This window comes from Ursus americanus, chromosome 21 (genome assembly GCF_024610735.1).
Source record: "Ursus americanus isolate L20-20 chromosome 21, mUrsAme1.1.p, whole genome shotgun sequence".
In the NCBI taxonomy this organism is placed as follows: Eukaryota; Metazoa; Chordata; class Mammalia; order Carnivora; family Ursidae; genus Ursus; species Ursus americanus.
Genome location: NC_142147.1, coordinates 56,921,474 through 56,943,084, shown reverse-complemented (window position 1 = coordinate 56,943,084; position 21,611 = coordinate 56,921,474). Strand labels below are relative to the sequence as shown.

Below are 21,611 nucleotides of genomic sequence, written 5' to 3'. Positions count from 1 at the left end.
AACATCAGGGGTGCAGGTGGATACTTTCCTCGTCGGTGAAATGAGGTTCCCGGCATGTGGTAGAGCCCAGATGAAGGCCCATTGCTTATTTGATCGACATTAGTATCGTGATTCTTTTCAATACCCCACAGAGTTAAGACTTGTCGCACAGGCTGAACTAATCACAGCCCACAGCCCCCACAGCAGCCCCCGTGGCCGGGACACGTAGGACGGTCCTCACAGGCATCTCCCCATTTCCACCCTTGCCCTGTCCTTGCTGTGCATTCTCTGCCTGTTCCCATGACAGCTTGTTCCTGCCTCCATTCCTTACTTCAAGATTCCAGTTTGTGTGGCAGAGAAGATCAGGGTGGTGGTGGTAGCCATCCTCCCAGCCATGTGGAGAAAAAGGAGGTCACCCCTGAAAGGGACCATAGCCCCGAGGTCAATGGAGAGGAGAGGTCCCAGTGATATTTTTAAGACCCGGGAACCAGCTATAAATTAAGCCAGTTTCATCCCGAACTTTGGTGGTGTAACATGAATCCATAATTAATCAATAATGAGCTTAAGTTCATTTGAATTGAGCTTCTGTTATCTGCAACCAATAAATCCTAGTGAATGTAACGGCTGAGGCTTGTGTTTCTTTTAAGGGACTGTTGTTGCTTGTTGGATGCAATCAGCTGGCGGGAAGGATGGGGAGAGACAGAATCCCATACTTCTCCCGGCCCTGATTTCTTTGGCAAACTCAGGAGAGGCCACTGGAAGTCCTCTATCGAAACAAAATGATAGAAAGAGTCTAAATACACACGCAAACACACCCACAGACGAATTTAAAAAGAACAGGATGGAAATACCAACCTCTATCAGACAAGGTAAAATATAAGCCAAAGGATTAAATTGGTTTAAAGGCAATCATTTTCTATTTCACAAAGGATTCAGAATCAGGTTTTAACTAACATTTATTGCGTGGCTGCTACGCGCCTGGCATTGTGCTCGGTCTTTTACATTTATCCTTTAATTGGCAAAGGCGTAACAGTGCTGTAACTAAGGGCATCAGACTACCCAGTGGCTGAATACATAAAGCAAAGGTTACAAAAGTGGATTGACAAACATAGTCGTACTAACAGATTTTCACATAACCTTACTGGTTTTTGAGAGAGAAGGTGAGCCAGAATTAAATAACACAAGAATGTAAGCAATATAATTGGTAAAACTGAGTTGATTAATAGACATGTACAGTTTTGAATTCTACAGACTGAAAATACATATTCACCTTAAATGTCCATGAAACCTGTACAAACACTGGACGTGTCGTAGGGCCACAATAAAAGCTTTTAAAAAGGTGTCGAAAGCAGATATAGTAGAGGCCACGTTCTTTGTTCACAGTGTAGTGAATCATTAAAACAAAACTACTTTTAAATAAATCTGGTCACTGAGTTTAAAGCACGCCTTAGAAACGCTACATTATAACATTTAGATGACAACATAACCAAGCACACAAGTTACCAAACTTTAAGATGTGGCCAAAGCTATAACCAGAAGTACATTTATTATTAAGCATACTATTTTAGCAAATAATCTCATAAAGAGATTATCAATGAATTAATTATTCAACACAAAAACAGACAAGGAATAGAAATAATAAAAAAATAAACCCCATACGTATTCATGGGAAAAAATTACAAACTAGAAAAATATGGATATAAATAAATCCCAATGCTAGTTCTTTGGAAAAGTAATCGTAGACGAGGCAAAACTTTGATAAATCTAATAACGGGTAAACCATAAACGGAAGTCGAAAGGAAGAAAGGGGTTAGAACAAAATAAAGAAGTTTTTCATTTAATTACAGAACAGTATTTATAATTCGGCTAACAATCTGAAAAGTTCAGAGGAATGAAGAATTCCCTAGAGCTTAAAAAAACGCTATAAATCACCAAAATTAATGAAGTAAAAAGTATTCACAAACTGATAACATGGGAAGAAACTGAGAAAGCCCCCTAAGAATTTAGCTGCAACTTTCTCCCCAGAGCTCCAGGCCCTGATGACTGGTGAACTCTTTCAAAATGTTAAGGAAGTGATACTTCTTAAGCTACAGAAACTATTCTAAGGCTTAGACAGCAATAAAAGTGACGTCCTTGTACGCTGTAAGCCTGGGCATGTTACCAAAACACGACAGAGATAGCACCGATCTTACGTGTGGAGAGAGAGAAGGAAGACTCATACATAAAATACCATGACGTACAGTCAGGGTCTGGGAAGAGTGCTGCACCATGGTCCGAAGATGACAAAGATGATGTGATATTAAGAAGTCTACCAGATTTCATCAGTCCCAAGTTGCACCTTTTTTCATCCTCTCTGACGTCGGGCTGCGTCGTCCGGATGGTGGCGTCTTACGATGAAGTAGCATGTTTTTCTTTCTCAGTCGTATATAAAATAATATGTGTGTTACAATCGACGATGTTTTAAGTTCAGTGAAATACGGTAATGCAAAACCTCACCCCAGAAAGTTAAATACAAAAAAAAAAAAAAAATCCTCTTTTTGGATTAAAATTTTTAAAAAGCAAATTAAAAGGCATTTGCTAATATGCAACACCTACTCCTGATTTTTAACCAAGACATGGCCTTACCAAGAAGCAGTGCGTCTTATTTCACAACAGTCGTCATCACTAGAGCTAAATGTGGAACACCATAGGCATCCCTGTTAAAACCAGGAACAGGAACAGGACGCACACCACCAAGACTATGGTGGTTTGTTGTGGAGCTTTCGACCACTCCACAAAGCCCTGGAACAGAGGGGAAAATGGGTAAGTACTAGAAATGCAAGGGCCACCATTGTTTCTTGCCTGGCACAGAGCACGAGCTCCATAAATCTCTGTCAGATGAACACGGGAACGGAAAGACACGAGGAAGGGTGGGAAGACAAGATGGTTCATGGTGACAGTTCTTCTCCAAATGAGGGATGAGTGCAGTGCGACAGGTACTAAAATATCAGGGAAGTTTTGGGAATGGATATGACATAGTGAGCTATCTGGGAAGCTAGGCGGCGGCGACATGAAAAAAAAATCCTGAAAAAGAAGAGAACCGGATGGAGCAGATACTATGAAATGTTCAACTCAAGCAGCTCCGAGACCTGGCAAAGCCTCAGAAAATCGTGGAGGGTATTTTTCAAAAATCGGGGCTCCGCCCTTGGATTTTCTGATGCAGGAGATCTTGGAGACCAGAAAATACAGATTTTTATGAAGTTCCTCATAATTCATGCTATAGAAAAACAGGACAACTTGACAAATATTTATTTTTCTGTGGCAACCACAACACCAAAGATCTGACAGTCCGTCAGTTGAGGAAACTGGTGTGACACACACACTACAGAACACTTGGGAGCTACAGAAAGTAAATGTAAACAAGGACAAAGGTGATCAATACATATATCAATACGGAAAGCTATCCAGAATATTTATTATGAAGACACCAAATGGCAGGATACTAATTGTGCTATAATCTCTTTTTTGGGTTTTCAGAAATATATGTGAGTTACGGTAGGGCTCTATTTCTATGAAGCTCAACAGCAGGCAAAACTAATCTATCAGAAATCAGAAATGGGGTTGCCTCAGGGTGGCGGAGTGAGAGAGACCAGAAAGGAAGATGAGGGAATTTTCTAGGATAACGGCCGTGCTCAATATCTTCCTTGGGGTGTTGGTTACACGTATACACGCTCACTGATCTGTGCATTTTGTTGGAAATATTTATGGTAATTTTTTAAATCAGAGTTAAAGTTAAGAAAGGGTAATAAATACAGGTCATCAGCAATGCAGAAGTTTTACACACACACACACACACACACACACACACACACACACACACACACCCCACGGCTAATAACAGACCCAACCATGCCTCACCTGGTTCCCCTTTGTCGCCCTTCAAGCTGCTGTGCGAATCGGCTGCTAACTACGGCCGATCGCTTCCGTTCATGATCGCCCCTTCTGAGAAATGAATGCCCTCTGCTATGGGAGCTACCTCCCTGAGAATCACACGGGAGGTCGTCCACACCAGTGACGGGGCGTAACAGGCTCCCCACTGGCCCGGAGGAGGACAAGGACTATTGACGTCCCAGAGCTCCTCGTGGGATCGGCTCCAGGCTGAACCCCAATTAAACTCCCTCTCGCCCTTTCCAGCTTCCCTCACCAGCTACGGGTGCCTCCTGAGAGCATGCTCCCTCAGTAAACCCCTTGCACGAAAATCCCAACTAGTCTCAGTTTCCAAGGGGGAAACGTCTACAAGGACATACGGCAACTGAATGGATGGAACGACTGCATATGGATGGACGGGTGGGCAAGTACACAGATAACTGGATATATGCACGGTGTGCCGGCGAATGAAAGCCTGGGTGCATGAGAGGACAGTGAAGGCTTGATGTTCAGTGAGTCGGCGGATGAACAGACGGGTGAATGGACAGGAGGATCGGTGGGTGAATGGACGAGGAGATAGACAGAGGAGGTGGATGAACGGACAGACAGACAGAGGGAGGGATGGAACGCGCACACGGATGCGGAGGCAGGGGAATGAATGGCTAATCTGAGTTTATGAGTGAAGGGTTGGAGGGTACATGTGGACAGAGCCCATCACATGGCGACCCTCCACTCCAGGTCCGACGACCACAGGCTTTGTCCTGTCTCCCATGGACCTGCTTGGGGCTCGCACCCCCAAGCGGGCGGGGGAAGGGAAGGGACCACCCACGGAGATCTGCGGGCGTCTGCGGAAGAGGAGGAGACCACCAACTCACCGGCGAGTCCTCTGACTCCTCATCTCCCTCCGCCGCGTTCCAGTCCTGGGCCAGCCCAGGCTCTTGAGGAGACAGACCTGAGCACAGGAGACAGGGGCCACGAGTCAGCAACCAGGGCAGCTGGGGGTCGGGGCGGTGGGGGCGGGGGGGGGGGGCTGCGCCTGCTTGTGCCACCCGGCATCCTACCCCTGTTCTCTTTCCTGTCACACTCATGCACACACACCCTCTGGCCCATGTGGCTCCGGTGACCCAGATAGAATCCGAGACCCAGTTCTGATCCTGTTTCTGTCATTACGTGGAAGACTTAACGTGGGTCACCTGATGTGCTCTGCCACCTGAGCCTCTGATCCCTCACCTGTCAAACAAGTAAAATAGTCCCTTCTCTACGGGCCTCCTGCAAAAACCCAGTTAGGGAGCCGAGGAAAGAGCTGCAGAATTAAGCCAGGACCAAGCAGGCTTGCCAGCTTCCGGCGGCTGGTGGAGACACCTCCCCACTTTCAAATTTCAACAACCTTCTCACTCCTTAGCTGGATAGCACTGGGGGTCAGGCCAAAGATCGGCATGCTCCACTCTCCCTGCACCCAGGCCCCACTAGGAGCCCCCAGACCTCCTCCTTACTGACACCCATACCACCCACACCTCCGTCCCAGGCCTGCTCATCCCCTGTGGGAGAAGGGAAGACACCGCCCCTAGGAGAAGGTCAATTCCCCATTCTGCTGTGGGGCTGCCTTTCAGGGGTCCCACCCTCAGTCCAGCTGTTTGAGCCCAAACCCCAGGAGTTATCCTGGGAATCTCTCTTGTCCTCCCCTCCCCACATCCATCAGCAAGAACTCTGACTCTCCCTCCCAGATGTGTCCCAAATCCCTACCCTTATGTCCACCACTGCCACACGTAGCTAGGTCCTCTCTCTCCCAGACGGTTGCAGGAGACTCCTATCCAGCCTACCAGCCTCCACTCCGACCTCCCGATCCTACAGTTCATCCTCACACGCAGCCGGATGCGGGCTTTCTCAGCCTGGGTGCCGCTGTGTAACTCCTTGTAGTGGGGTGGGTCTCGTGACCTGTAGGGTGGATCCTCGTCCTCCCACTAGCAGCATTGCCTTGACCTGCTATGTGGTGGTAACATGTTCCCCATTCAGATAACCCAAACTCCAGACTTTGCCAAACATCCCCTGGGGAGGGGAGGTGGGTGGTAACATCGCCCCCAGTGAGAACCACAGAGTCAGCAGAATCTTTTTGAAACACAAATGAGATCCTGTCTTCCTCCTCCGTAAAACCTTCCAGCAGCTTCCCAATATTGAAATAACGTTTGCTGTGCCGCCGTCTCCAAGACGCCCCGTCGCTGGCCCTGGCTGAGCTCTACCTTCTGCCCCGGTCTCCGCTCTGTTCAGCACACAGCCAGCCTGTCGCCATCGTGGGGTCATTGCCTGTGGCTCCAGTGGCCCACAAGGTGACCCCCAGCTCTCGGAATAAAGGACTCCTGGTCCTCCTTCTCTCGCCCTCCCTGACCACCCCTGGGTCCCTCTCCGTCCATCAGCCCATTTTACTGTCTTCAGAGCTCTCATCAGACATTACCTTTCTTTAATTTTGTGGCTCATCGTCTGTCTCTCACTGAAATCAGGTCTACTGGGGCCATCTTGTTCGCGTCTAGATCCCGAGCACCCAGCACATAGTAGGTGCTTGTGGTAGATTTTCATCCCGAGTGACCTTCCACTTGTTCACTGATCCCCGTGCCCACACCCCTGGGCAGCCCCTTCCCACAGTGATGCTTGACCACGTTGCTTATTTTGACCAACGGCCTGTGAGCAACTGCGTGGCCAGTACAGCTTCAAAAGTGCTTGCGAATTGAAGTTTTCCCTCTTTCTGCACAACCACCCCATGAGAATACGCCTGGGCTAGCCTGCGGGAGAAAGCGGCCCAAAGTCAGCCCCCTCAAGCCAGCCAGACATGCGAGTGAGGTCAGCAGCTGCCTTTGGTGGCAGCGTGGGCAAACGCGGACACGGGCAGCGGGAGAACTGTCCCCTGGGGCCACGTCATAGGCTGACCTGCAGACTCCCGAGCAGACTAATGACTGTTGCTTTAAGCCACTGAGTTTCGGGGTGACCTGCTACCCGGCAAAGGCTGATAGACACAGGGCTCCATGAATAAGAGTGAAGGAATGAGTGCTGTGTCTTCCCCGAGGCTCTGCCACAACCTGCCCCACCTCCCCCGGGACGCCGGCCCCTCACCTTTCTCATCGCCATCACAGCTGGTGGCCCCGACCTCCACAGCCACCCAGTCTTTGGCCGAGGTGGCACGCTTCTCCCAAGCCCTGCTCTCCCGGGGCAGCAGCGTCTTGGCCCTCTCAGGCTCCAGCAGCCCCCGAATCTGCTCAGGTCTGAGGCTCTGCATCTTCCCGGGACGTCGAGGTTCCAAGGCAAGTGTCTCGTTCTCCTCCAGCTCCCGCTGGGTTCCCGGGGCACAGGATCCAGAACCTGGGGGCGGACAAACATTTAGTCATTCCACAAATATTTAGAGTGCCATCTGCGTGCCGGGCACCATTTCTAGGTGCCAGAGACACAGCCGTGACGGAAGGAGGCTCCTGCTCCCGTGGGCTTGCATTCTAGTGGGGGCCTGAGTGGGGAGAGGCAGCCAGCGCGCCAACTGATAAGTGCACGAGAGACAAATACAGCAGGAGAGGGACAGGAGTTTCGAGGTGGGGGCCAGAGAGCGGCACATTCACACACTCGTTCATTCCACAGCCCAAAGCACACAGCCAGAAGGCTTTAGGAAGAGACAGTCACCCCCAGAATCCCTCTGGCTGCAGTGGAAAGGGCCACAGTCTTCCCACCAGCCCCCAGCAGCCCCAAATTTCTCTTTGGTTGGCACGAAAGAAAACCAAGAAGCATTCCCCAGGTGGGGGTTTAAAAGTCTAATTTAAAATGAGACGCTCTTGGGGCGCCTGGGTAGTGCAGTCGTTAACCGTCTGCCTTCGGCTCAGGGTGTGATCCCGGCATTCTGGGATCGAGTCCCACATCGGGCTCCTCCGCTGGGAGCCTGCTTCTTACTCTCCCACTTCCCCCACTTGTGTTCCCTCTCTCGCTGGCTATCTCTCTCTCTGTCACATAAATAAATAAAACCTTTAAAATAAATAAATAAATAAATAAATAAATAAATAAATAAATAAATAAATAAATAAATAAATAAAATGAGACACTCTTTAGTATTCTCATTCTAGATCTTGTCAACCCAAAACTCAGGAGGTTGTTTGTAGGAGCTGTCTGAACTATACTGGGTAACCCTTTCCTTGAGACCCTAAGGCTGGTTTATGTTCTTATTCTAGGGAACTGTATGCATTATCAACCTCGCAGTACATTACCTACTGACGACGACGACGGCCCTGGTGAATAGTAATTTTTTTAAAAGGAGTAAATTCTCTTGGTGTAGGGAAAAAAGGCTTTTTAAAGCATTTTCTTCTTTAATTAGGTTTGTACAAATAAAAATTGTTATATCAACTTAGAAACCACAGGGAATATAGTCTAGATTTAAAGAGACATTAGCGACTGAATGATCAAAAAGCACGTGGGGACCATATTTGGAGTCAGAGTCAAACCTGGTGTGAAAAAAAAATACCTCTTGAAGACACTCAAGGAAACTGATTATGGACTGGGTATTTGATGATGTCACAGCATTCTCATCGCTTCTGTTGGGTGTGGAAATGGTCTTATGGACAGATGAGAAAATATCCATCTTATTTTTTTAGAGGTTTTGTAGTGTGTAAGGGTCCACTGACATGATGGCTGAGATCTGCTCTAAAATACTTCTGTGGGGGTGTCTGGCTGGCTCAGTCGGTAGGGCGTCCAACTCTTGGTCTCAGGGTTGTGAGTTCAGGCTCCACACTGGGTGTGGAACCTACTTTAAAAAATAAATAGAATAGAAATGAAATGAAATACTTCTACAGTGAAGGAAAAAGACAGAGACAAAAGGGGGTCAGAGGAAACAACCGATGATTTATGAACCTGGAAAATGGGGAGATGTGGCTCTCGGGGCTATCCCTGTGCCCGTGAGTCGATCAGAAATGCTTTCATATCAGAAACTAACACATACGCTGTGGATATGCAGAATGCGTTCATTGCTTCTACATTACAAATCATCATGTAGGTCTTCCTTACGGACGGGGCAACTCCCAAACCCTCAAAACCCAAATTTGAATGCATTTCCCGAGGCACCTGTGCCCTCCGTCCCCAGCCCCCAACACAGCCTTCCTCCTGGGTCCCCTGTTCTTGACCAGGGCCCCACCATTGTCCACAAGCATCACCGTCCACTTCTCTTCACAACCGCACATCCAATGGACTGCTAAGCACACCTGCTCTTGTCTTAGAAAATGCTGCCCCCACTCTGTTCCAGTCTTGCCCCGCTGGCCCACTCCACCATTGACCACACCGATCCCCTTCCCTCACCACGCTCCCCAGTCCATCCCACCAGCTCCATGGTTCTCAAGACCCCCTCTGGTCAGGACACTTTCAATGCCCCACACAGCGGTGCAGGGCAGGCTCCTGACATGGCCCCAGAGCCTCCACCGCCACAGTCCCTACACTCTCCCTCGTCCCGGACAGGCCGGGAGTTGGTCCTAGACACACCCGAGACGAAAAAAAACTGAACCCCAAGGACGCAAGGCTCCCCCCCCTTTGGTACCCTCTTTTATTTCTTTTTAAAAAATTAAGTCAGGGGCGCCTGGGCGGCACAGTCGGGTAAGCGTCTGACCCTTGATTTCAGCTCAGGTCGCGATCAGGGTCCTGGGATCCAGCCGGGGACTGGCTCTGCGCTCAGTGGGGAGTCTGCTTGTCCCTCTGCCTCTGCTCCTCCCCCCACTCTTTCTCTCTCTCACATAAAATAATTAACTAATTAAATACTTTTAAAACTGAGTTAAAGTACACATAACACAAAGTTTACCATCTTAACCATTTCTCAGTGTCAGCTCGGTGGTACTGAACACATTCACAGTGTCGTGCAGCCGCGACCACCACCCAACCTCCCGACTCCTGTACACCTGAGACTCCATCCCCACTAAACGACGACTCCCGCCCCCTCCCGAGCCCCTGGCACCACATCCCACTTTCTATCTCTATGAATCTGACTACCCTAGCTACCTACGTAAGTAGAATCACACAGTATCTGTCTCTTTCTGCCTCGCTATGTCACGCAGCGTGATGTCATCAAGGTCACCAGTGGTGCGGCACGCGTCAGAAGTTCCCTCCTTTTTAAGGCTGAATAACACACGTTTGGTTGTCCATTCGATGCTGCAGCCATTGTGAATAATGCTGCTATGAATATGGTTGTGCAAGTGTCTCTTTGAGATCCTACTTCCAATTCTTTGGGGTATATGCCCTGAAGTGGAATTGCTGGGTCGTAGGGCAATTCTACATGTAGTTTTTCCGGGAACCTCTGTACTGTTTTCCACAGCAGCCACACCAATTCACGGTCCTAACGGTGCACAAGGGATCCCTTTTCTCCATATCTTCAACAATACTTGTTTTCTGGTTGTTTTTTTAAGATTGTATTTATTTATTTATTTGACACAGAGAGAGCACAAGCAGGAGAGGCAGCAGGCAGAGGGAGAAGCGGACTCCCCGCTGAGCAGAGAGCCCAACGTGGGGCTCAATCCCAGGACCCTGGGATCGTGACCAGAGCCAAAGGCCGATGCTTAACCAACCAAGCCACCCAGGCGCCCCTGGGTTTTTTGACAGTAGCCATTCTAATGGGTGTGAGGTGGTTCCATTGCCTGAGGGAGAAAGTCTGCATTTGATGCTAATACGCCTTCCTACCCTCCCCACCTCCGTCTCCTCTCTCAAAGACAGAACAAGCAGCTTCCTGCCCAGACGGAGGAAGTACCCAGCAAGGAGGTAAGGATATTGTTTTCTTTCCGGTGCTTATTTTCATGGTTACCCTCAATATTGTAAAAAAAAAGGTGGGGGGAGGGGATAGTGGCTTTCCATTTACAACAAAGTTTCCCTTTGAAAATTCATTGAGATAGACTTTAAAAGTGCGGTGACTGTGGGGTCCTCAGAGTGGGAGTGTATGTTGGCTCAACCCCTTGGAAAACTATTGGACAAACACCTACTAAAGCTGAACATGCAATTTCACTCCGAGACACTCACTCAAGAGAAAGGAAAACTCCTGTCCACACAGACACTCGTATTCGAATGTTGCTATCAGCTATATCGTAAAACACAGCTATTTATATTCACAGACAACCCAGGTGTCTATCAATAAGAGAATGGATAAGCAAACCACAATTTATTCATATAATGGAGTATTACCCAGAAATAAAGGGTACAAACAAAAAGGATACACGCAGTAACACGGATGAATCTAAAAATATATGTATCAAACTGAGTGAGAAAAGCCAGCCGCAAAGGAGAGCATATGTGTCATTTAATTCATTGAAAAAAGTGAGGTACAGGCAAAGAAACTGATGTTGGTATCAATTATTGGTTGTGGGCTGGGAACAGGGGGAGGGGCAGGGGAACTTTCCTGGGGTGCTGGAGATGTTCGATATCTTGACCTGAGGAGTGGTCTCATGGGTGAAGACATTTGCACACATGCACTGAAATCTCCCTTCACTGAACCGGACACTTCGTGCCATTGCTCTGTGTGTTTTAGACCTCACTAAAACAGAAAACGAAAATAAAATGCAAACTGTCTAAATCTCATAGAACTTTATTTGTGGTTTGCTGCACATTTGTTTCGATACCTAAGTAAATAAATGTTGGTTTTGAGAGTTGCACATCGTATGTATTTTGTTGTGTTGTTTGAACCTGGTTCTGCGGTATCTTCAACATCAATGTTCACAAAGTTCTGACATTAAAAAGACGCTTTAGATATCGCATTCGTTTCCTATGCCTGCTGCAGCAAATTACCACAAACCGGGTGGCTTAAGACAATGCAAACTTATGATCTGTAGCTCAGAAGTCTGAAATGGATCTCACTGGGGTAATATCAAGGTGTCTCAGGGCTGTGTTCCTTCTGGAAGCTCTGGGAGAGTCAATCTCCTTGCTTCTTCCAGTATCTTAAGCCACCTGCATTGCTTGGCTCCAAGGCTCCTTCCTCCATCGTTAAGCCCCCATTGGCCATTGGCGTCTTTCTCACACTGTGTCACTGTGATTCTGACTCTCCTGCCCCACTCTTCCACTTTTAAGGACCCCTGTGATTGCTCCCTCAGGTTCTGGGGATGAGGACGTGGACATCTTTGGGGAACCATCTTTCTGCCTACCACAGGGATTAAATAAAAATGCTAGAAGAGAAACAAGGGAAGGATGTAAAGGAAAAAGAGTAGGGGAATGTAGCGTGGGTGTTGCTGGCAGGAAAGAACAGTCGAGGGTGGGGGAAGGCTGACTGGTGATAACAGGATGCTCACGGCTGCCAGCCTGGCAGGGCGTGAATTTTCGGCTCTGCCACGCACTCGCTGTGTGACCCTAGACAGGCCACTTAAATTCTCCAATTTCAGCGTGCTCATCTGTAAAGTGAGGGTGTCGACAGAAACGGCGGCTACCTCACAGAGTCGTTGTGAGGTTTCTGCTGAGACGGAAGGAGACGTCATACACAGTGAGTACATGACGAGTGGAGGCACACACAGGCTTTTCCTCCGCCTGGCTCGTCCTTGCCCTTCCATGTTGGCTTCTAGAAACCATGCCCATACCACAAGGCTGAGCTGAGACATCACTTCCTGTGGGACCCCATTAACACTTGTCACCCAAGAACTCTTGAATGTAAATGACTTCTTCAACGCATTTCTCAGCCAGAACTTTGTGCGAGACCTGGGCTGAGTACTGGTGATGTGCGGGTGAACTCGACACCTTCAGTGGCTCGCATGTCCCACAGCAGGGGGACAGCGAGCAGAGAGGAAGGAACAGAGCAGCAGACATGGTGTTGCAGCAGAAAGAAACGCCAGCAGCAAGGTTCAACCTCCAGGATGTTGGGCAGATAACACAAACGGATAGACTAAAAAGATAAAGATGTCCCTCCCCTGCTTTTACATAACTGTTTGAAAGTGAAAATGAAATACGGGTCCAGAGAAATACTTCTCTATTGTAAGGAAAACGTGAGTAAATGCCAAATGATGCCTGGGATGGGGCAGAGGTGAAAGGGAGTGGTGGGGACTGTGGCAAAGGAGAGATCCCAACCCTGTCTGAAGAAGCCCAACTAATACTTGTCCAGCGAAAACGTGGGCCCAGGGTCTCCTATCTTCTGGTTTCTCAAGAAAACACTGTAAATCTATAGTTTTAGATTACATCTTCCACATTTTAAAATACTTTCAGATGTTTAAAAGGAAGACACATGCCAGCAAGCCAAACAGGGCAGGTTGTGGCGCCACCAGTTTGCAATTTCGTTGTGCCCTGGGGTGTATGCAGACGGCGGGGAGAGGAGGCCGTAAGTATAAACAACATTTTCCAAGGAAAAAAAAAATGTTGGTCTTGATGGAAAAGTTCGTGAGAGAGCACGAGCAGGGGGTCCTGTTTTGTTTTTAACATGAGCTATAATTGTGTGTTTAGACTGAGGGGAAAGAAGTGACCGATGGAGAAGACAAGAGCCTGGGGGTCCAGGTCAGGAAAGGCTGGATCCGGCTGGATGGAGAAGGGAGGAGGGGAGGGACAGAGAGCACTCTGCAGGGGGCGGCAGGGGTGTGCGTGTGAAGGAATTCACACCTCACGGCCTCCGTGTTCTCGCGAAATAGCAAACTGGTCATCCCGAAGAAAGGAGGGAGTTGGGGTTGCAACAACGGGCCACCACAACCGCAGCAGTAACACTGGCCCCCGCCGTTCCCGGGAGCGCGCCAGTGCGTCAGTCCCCGGGGCGCACGCCGCAACCTTTTCCTAATGTAATCCTCGCCATTTTTCTCCGCTGCAGATACTGTTCCGCCCATTCTACAGACGGAGAAGGTCCTCGGTCAAAGCCACACAGCTAATCGGAGCTGGGAGGGGATGCAAACGTGTCAGACGCCCGCGCCAGTGCGCCCGGCAGCCGCAGGGAGGTCCGCGCGCGCCCACACAACGCACACATGCGCAGGTGTGCACGCGGGGGGCACACAGACTCAGCGTGCTAAACGCACCCGGAGGGCGGACACAGATGCTGAGACCCCCCGCGAGACCCGGGCGCACGTGCACTCAGCGACCCACGAGGGCACGCAATGCAGGGTCATTCCCCTCCTGGCGCAGAGGCCGAAATTCAACTGCAGTGTACCCGCGGCTGGGCAGTCCGCTCTGGGCGGAGGAGCAGACCGGACCCTGACCCAGCCCAGCCCTCTCCCAGCAGATGGAGTGGGAGACCCCTCCCCGGATCCGCACCCTTGGAATGCCTCCGATCCCACCCTTAAACGCGCTGGCACACATTCACAGGCGCGCTTCCCAGGTCGCCGCCCGCTCCCGCGCCCCCAGCCCCTTTCCGCAGCCCCACCTCCCGTCCGTGGGGTCCCTCGAAGGACTCACCCTCCCCAACCAGACCCAGTCCCGGCACCACGGAGCTGGAGGCGCAGCGACTGCGGCTGCGCAGTCGCGGAGGCTGCGGGGGTGGGGGTGGAGGACTTGGGGGAGTTGGGAAGAGTGGGCGGCTTTCTCGCCACCTCCCCTCTCCCCTCCCGGGAGCCGGAGCCTGCAGCGGGGTAGGGGGAAAGGAGCGGAGGTGCCACAACAGGGACGACGTGGCTGCGGGGAGGTTGCTGGAGGTGTGGTGCTGTGCCCGCGATGGGTCGGCCACAGTGGGATGAGCCATACATCCCCCGCTGACGCGCACGGAGGTTTGCCCAACTTCCCCAGCTGCGGATGCGCGCCAAGGCCAACAACTTTCTCGGATCCTTGGTGATCTCTATTCCGCAAACCCGGGTCAGGGTGGGGGGAGGAGGAAGGAGTTGGGGCAACGGTGTGGCAACCCCTGGGCTCCTGAGGCCAGGCCGCCTGGGGTCAGAGGCTGGCTCTGACATTTGCTACTAGTATGTCCTTGACTGTGTCACTTAGCATCTCTGTGCCTCGGTTTCCCATTCTGCTTACCACCTCTCAGGATTGCTGTTAAGGTAAAAAAGAAGCCAGTCTTGTAATGTGCTTAGAACAGTGCCTAACTGTTGCTACTATTAGCACTGTTGTTCACGTTTTAGAATGTAATCACTACCTGCCAAACTCCTACGTGGAAGCTACACCAAACTTTTAGATTTTTTATAAAGCCATAGGTGGGAAGAAAAAGTGGTCCCTCTTTGTGGTCTTATTTTCATTTCATTTCATTACGTGTTTGTTGACCAGGTTTATCTTGTTTGTGAATTGCTTGTTTATACCCTCCCTGCCTTATTCTGTTTGTTTGTACAGCTTTTGTTTCTTGACTCATAGGCTCTCTTTACATATTCTGGATCCCGATCCTTTGCCTGTTCCTCTGTCCGTAGCAGATATTTTTTCCTGGCCTGTCACTTATCTTTTCACTTTGCTTACACAGTGCCTAAAGTTTTGGATTTCGATAAAGTTCAAGCTATCCATTTTTTTCTACTCTCATAAACACACTTTTCCTCCACAACCTCATACTTTGCAGTCTTGTTTTCGTTCAGTTTGTTGCACCTTCTGGGTTGTTTTTTTTAATAGTGTGAAGTAAGATCTACTTTCTTTTCCAAATGGACAGACAATTGAATAATCCTGGTCTCCCAGAAAAACAGTCGAAATAACTGTCATTTAGCTAACCGATCCGATGAGCAAAGGCATCACGTACGTGTACGTTATTTCATTTCATTCAATGACCCTGAACGGTACGTATGGTATTACTGTCCCCCATTTAGCAGAGAAGGGAACTAAGGCGTGAAGGAGTTACACGACTTGTCCAGAGGACATGTGACAAGAATATGGGGGGACTGAGATTGGTTTTCTTAGGTGTTTCCATATATGTCACATAATTGGGAGGGGAAGCTTGCTTGCTTTTTAAGATTTATTTATTTATTTGAGAAAGAGAGAGGATGGGAGAGGGAGAGAAAGAGCACAAGCAGTGGGTGGAGGGGCAGAGGGAGAGGAAGAAGCAGACTTCCCACTGAGCAGGGAGCCCAATGTGGGACTGATCCCAAGACCCAGAGATCATGACCTGGGCCGAAGGCAGACCCTTAACCGAGGGAGCCACCCAGGCACCCGGAAGTTCTTCCTTTAGAAGTTTAGGCGATGAGCTTCCAGCCATTCTGAGCATAGTTCAGTGTGAACAGAGGAGAGACAGATTGAGAGTGAGCCTCCTCACTCACCCCTGACTATTTCCTCTGATAATAGGACATTCAGTGCAGGGTACTAGGGAGCTGCCCAGCTCATGGAGCCTTTGAGGGGCTTGAGAGGTTGGCCTCAGAGCCAGATCCACTGCACATCAGCTATGTAACTTTGGGAAGTGAATTAATTGGGCCTCGGTTTCCTTATTGGTAAAATAAGGACAATAACAGATCCTACCTCACAGGGTTATCATGAACATCAGAGTTAATACACGCACCTCATACAGACTGAGTCATTATTACTGAACACAAAGACTGAACACCAGGTTCTCCATAAGGGGGAAATTCCAGGTGTGATCCTGACAGTTCAGATAATTAAGGGTTGTTTTTGAAACAGACTCAAGTTTGAGGGGTTTCCGCAGGGTCAGAGGTGGGGGGGGGGACTACTAAATGACTTCTTAGGAAATGACTCCTTCCCCAGAGCAGACAGAGTGTCTAGAAGCCTACTCTATGTCTTCCTCTGACCTTTCTTCAGTCTCTCACATTTCCCTTTCTCAATCTATGCCACGTCTCTGCATAAATGGAAATCACCTTATGACTGCTTCCATTTCTGTATAACATCCGTCTATTAGTAAGTAGTAATTTTATTTTAAATAAAGGCACTTTCTATCTTTCTTTAAAGTGACCCTTAAAGGAAATTTTGCAGCACTTTACAAGTGGAAAGCTCGTTTCATGCTTCGTAATGAAAAAATGGAAATAAAATAAAAATAAATAAATCATAACTAGAAGCTGCCACTTGATGTGGTAGATTAAATTATCGGCCCCAATTCACCATCACCCTAGCTGTGACACATCCTCACTCTTTATGGCAGGTCAAGGGGTGAAGACGTAAACACTGATCACCATGAGGCCATGGGAAAGGTGAAGATGTGTTATGTGCATGAGCTGTTTCCCTTTGCTGACTGTGCTTTATACCCTTTCGCTGTAATAAATCATCATCTGGAGTGTGCCTATATGAGGAGTTCTGTGAGTCCTGCTAGGGAATCATCAAACCATGGGGTGGTCTTGGGGACTAGCAACACAGCTCTCAAAGCCTGGAGCAGTACCTATGACGGCTCTTCTATACCAGGAGTTGAGTGCTGTTGACATCTCTTTGGGGCTCCATGAGTAGCGGGAAAAGACAAATTAATGCTAGGTGTTCATTCACTCACTTACTCACTCACTCAGCAATTCAACAAATATTTATTAAACAGCTGTTATGTTGCAGATGCTGTTCTGGGTGCCAAGATAGCTGAAGTCTTGGCTTAATGGAGTTTACCTTCTAGTGAAATGAAACAGACAAGTAAACCAATAAATATAGAACAAAATATAGTTTGTGTTAATTCTATGAATTACATGAAACAGATCAACTGTGAGGCCACTTTAGACAGGAGTGGTCAGGGGAGGTCGCTTTGAAAAGGTGGCATTTTGAGATAAGACCCAAAAGGTGAAAAGGAGCCAGTGATGCAAGAATTCATGGCAGAAAGAACAGCAGGTGCAAAGGCCCTGAGGAACAACAAGAAGGCCAGTGTGACCAGAGTGGTCGGGCAAGGGAGAGAGTAATGGAGATAGGATCAGAGAGCCATCCAGCGTCTTGAAAGCCACAGCAACATCTTTGGATGTTATTGTAGGTGCACTGGGAAACTACAGAAGGACATTGAGGAAGGGTGTGATATAATCAATTTACATTTTCAAGGCATGACTGAAACTGTTGTGTGGGGAAACTCTAGAAGGGGCAAGAGGTAAACTGGGAAGATCAGTTAGGAGGCTATTGGAATAAACCAAGAAAAACATGATGGTGGCCTGGAGTGATGTGGAGGCAGTAGAGGTGGAAAGCAGTGGGCAGATTCAGGATACACTCTAGATACGGAGCTGAGAGGACTCCCTGATGGACGGTATGTGAGAGGTAGGAGAAAGGAAGGAATGAAGGAAGACTTTTGAACTTTGAGCCTGAGCAAAGTGCCCTAGAGTGAATGCAGTAAGGAAGACCCACTTTTTTTTTTTGTCTGTGAGAAAATTCAGAATACCCTCTTTGAGGCAAGTTAAGTATTAGATGCCTGTGTTTTTGAGGTTAACACCAGGAGAACCTGGGTTACCAAGCTATCAGCGTTCAGAAACTCTGAGGATGATGGTTGTCGAGTGGGCCCAGGAATGCTCAGAAGAGCACGTGCAGGGGCGCCTGGGTGGCTCAGTCGGTTAAGCGTCTGCCTTCGGCTCAGGTCATGATCCCAGGGTCCTGGGATCGAGCCCCGTGCATCAGGCTCCTTGCTCAGCGGGGAGTCTGCTTGTCCCTCTCCCTCTGCCCCTGCTCCTAATAAATCTTTAGGATTTTATTTCCTTGAGAGAGCGAGAGAGGGAGAGAGAACACGAGCACAGTGAAGGGCAGAGGGAGAAGCAGACTCCCGTTGAGCAGGGAGCCCGATATGGGCCTCAATCCCGGAACTCCGGGATCAAGACCTGAGCCAAAGGCAGACACTTAACCAACTGAGCCACCCAGCGCCCCAGAAATAAAATCGAAGGAAAGAGGGAAGGGAAGGGAAGGAGGGAAGGAAGGGGGGAAGGAAGGAAGGGGGGAAGGGAGGGGGAAGGGAAGGAAGGAAGGAAGGAAGGAAGGAAGGAAGGAAGGAAGGAAGGAAGGAAGGAAGGAAGGAAGGAAGGAAGGAAGGAAGGAAGGAAGGAAGGAAGGAAGGAAGGAAGGAAGGAAGGAAGGAAGGAAGGAAGGAAACAGAGAGAAGAAAAGCGCATGTATCTAGCAGAGCCAGCGGCAGAAGCGGGCTCCTGAACACTGTCCGCGGTGCTGAACCGGTCAGGCTGAGCTGTCCGTGGTGCTGAATCTCTAGGCGTACTAGCTGGAGAGGGCTCTCGCTCTCTCTCCCTCTCCCTCTCTCTCTCTCCTCTCTGTCTCTGCCTCTGTCTCTCTCCCTCTCCCTCCCTCTTTCTCTCCCTCTCCCTCACACTGTCTCTCTGTCTATGTCTCTCTGTCTGCCTCTATCTCTGTCTCTCTCTGCCTCTCTGTTTCTGTCTCCCTCCCTTCCTCTCTCTGCCTCTATCTCTGTGTCTGCGTGTATGTGTGTCTCTCTCTGTCCCTCCCTCTCTCTCTGCCTCTCTCTCCCTCTCTATCTCTCACTGTCTCTCTCTATGTCTCGCTCTGCCTCTCTCTCCCTACCTCTCTCTCTCTCTCTGCCTCTATCTCTGTCTCTTTCCATGTATCTCTCTCCCTCCCTCCCTCTCTCTGCCTCTGTCTCTCTTTCCCTCCCTCTCTCTCTCTGCCTCTATCTCTGTCTCCCTCTCTCTCTCTGTCTCTCTCTCCCTCTCCATCCCTCTCTCCCTCCCTCCTTCTCCCCCCCCCCCATTTCCCCCTCTTGCCAACCTCACCCTCTCTCCTCTTTCTTTTTCAAAGAACCCGTCTGCCTGGGGAAAGCCCTGCTGTTGCCTGGAAACAAAGGTCTCTGGACTGTGGGGAGCACGGGATGAAAACAGATGAGGGAGAAAACTGCAGAGTCATTTTAAGAGGCAAATTTGGCTCTTAGGGCAGCAGGGCCCAACTACAACCTGACTGGAATTATTAACACAGAGTTTCCAGAGCATCACTCAGGGGAAAATGTCCAAAAAGGAAACCAAGGGAAAAGTACCCCGGATTCAGGATGACAGTTACCTTGGGCTGGGGGGAAATGGGAGTGCTATATAAGTATATGTGAGTTATTGGTAAGACCCTAGTTTTTATGTTATGAGGTGCGGTCACAAGAAGGATGTTATTGTAGATTTATATAAATACAGCTTGGCTATATTTTATGCTAACCTGAATTATAAACATTTGAAATCATGAGCATTGGGGGCATTTTTTGAAATGAGAAGAAGCCTTAAAAATTTTAAGTTCCTAAAAAAAAATCCGTACTTTTGAATATGACCAGTTGTGTACATTGTAAACTATCCTTGTTATTAGGCTATCACTTTTGCTAGTGAACAGACATGCCAACCACTTTTGTTAGGATTAGTCTTGAATTATGTGAGTTTTGAATTGTCCAAGGTCTTCAAGAATGAGCCCCTGGCATAAAAATCCAACTACTGTGGGATGAATGAATGAATGAAGGAATGAATATGTTTGTTTTTACCAAAGATCTGGTCACCAGGGAAGCCACAGCTGCTGCTATCACTCAAGAGACAGACATTCATAAAGCACCCTGTGTGCTGGCCATTGCAGGGTACATCCAGGATGCCTCGGGCATATCCCCATCCCTAAGAGTATGATTGCCACACTTTTCAAGAGGCAGAAAGGTTCGAGCCTTTGCTATGAACTCTTTGATTAGCTAGAGTCACTGAGGTCTGACTCTTACCTACTTTTCTATCTTCACATGGAGTTGTTGGCCTGGTGGCTTTTGATATTGCAAATTATCTAAAGAAGCTAGAGCTCATTACATTATATATATATATATATATATATATATATATATATATATATATATATATATATATATATATATTTCTTGCTTATTGTCTGCCCCACTTTCTAGAATGTAGACTCCATGATGGTAGGGACTGTGCGTTTCTAATTCATCCCTGAGCCTCTAGCACTTAGAACATTGTTTGACACATTCTGGAAGTTTTATGAATTATTTTTATAGGGTTGAGTGAATGGAAAGTGATGTTTGTAAACATAAAATATGCCAATATCTTAATCACGGCAACTCATTAAATTAAAAAGAAGATGAGGGAACTGAACCAACACATCGGTGGGCTGGATGCAGCCCATGGTCTGCACAGTTGAGTCATCTAAGATCAAGGAGTCCTTACTGAGCAAAACTCTGCCATGAGACCATTCCATGGGCAGTTGATCTGTTGTTCCCCACTCTGGTTCCTTGAATGCAGCCCAGAAGACAGGGCTGTGGCATCGAGCAAGGAATCCTGTCGGCAAAGATCATCCCACAAAGAAAAGAATCTACTTATCCTTTTAAACAACTACAGGGAGGGATGCCTGGGTGGCTCAGTCAGTTAAGCGTCTGCCTTTGGCTCAGGTCCTGGGATTGAGCCCCACAGCAGGTTTTGGGCTCAATGGGGAGCCTACTTCTCCCTCTGCTCCTCCCCCCACTCATGCTCACGCTCTCTCTCTCTCTCTATCTGGCAAATAAATAAATAAAAATTTTTAAAAAATTTTAAACAACTACAGAGAATTAATCCCACTATGTGGGGCTGCATTTAGTTATGGTGGTTTTTCCCCCAACTAGCAGACATTAAGGTTATTTCCAGAGAGTGGTCTTTTGGGAGCCTCAGATCTCTTGGAAAAAGCCCACATTCAACTTGTAAACAGCCAGGATTTAACCCAGGGCAATCTGTCATCAAAGACCTTCTTATTTCGCTACTACTGAGAATTCTTCAGTTTATTCTGCAGGGGAAAAGACGAATGACTGAAGCGAGAAAATTCACCTAGTTGCCTAACACCTTGAAGCATTTAGTCACTTGTTGGGGGCAGAGGGTCTGGGGTGAAACGGAAAAATGGCAGAGCTGCCAAGTCTGCTTAGAGAAATACGTGCCTTCTTTCATGCTGGCAGTTAGGTAAGGTTCTTACCCTCATTTTACAGAACAAAATAGATCTTTGGGGACTGCTGTGGAAAAAGCGTGAAG

General features: G+C 48.4%; 1 protein-coding gene across 1 annotated transcript in view; it reads right to left on the bottom strand.

Moving 5' to 3' along the window:
* Nucleotides 1–917: 917 nt before the first annotated feature.
* SMIM17 (small integral membrane protein 17) overlaps nucleotides 918–21,611 on the bottom strand; it is a 34,276-nt gene continuing 13,582 nt past the window's right edge. Inside the window, exons 3-5 of the mRNA XM_045774235.2 lie at nucleotides 6,988–7,233; nucleotides 4,761–4,837; nucleotides 918–2,760 (exon numbers count right to left, since the gene is read on the bottom strand). Of these exons, the coding sequence (XP_045630191.1) occupies nucleotides 2,650–2,760; nucleotides 4,761–4,837; nucleotides 6,988–7,150 (351 nt within the window). The 5' untranslated portion in view covers nucleotides 7,151–7,233 and the 3' untranslated portion in view covers nucleotides 918–2,649. The remainder of the gene's footprint in view (nucleotides 2,761–4,760; nucleotides 4,838–6,987; nucleotides 7,234–21,611) is intronic.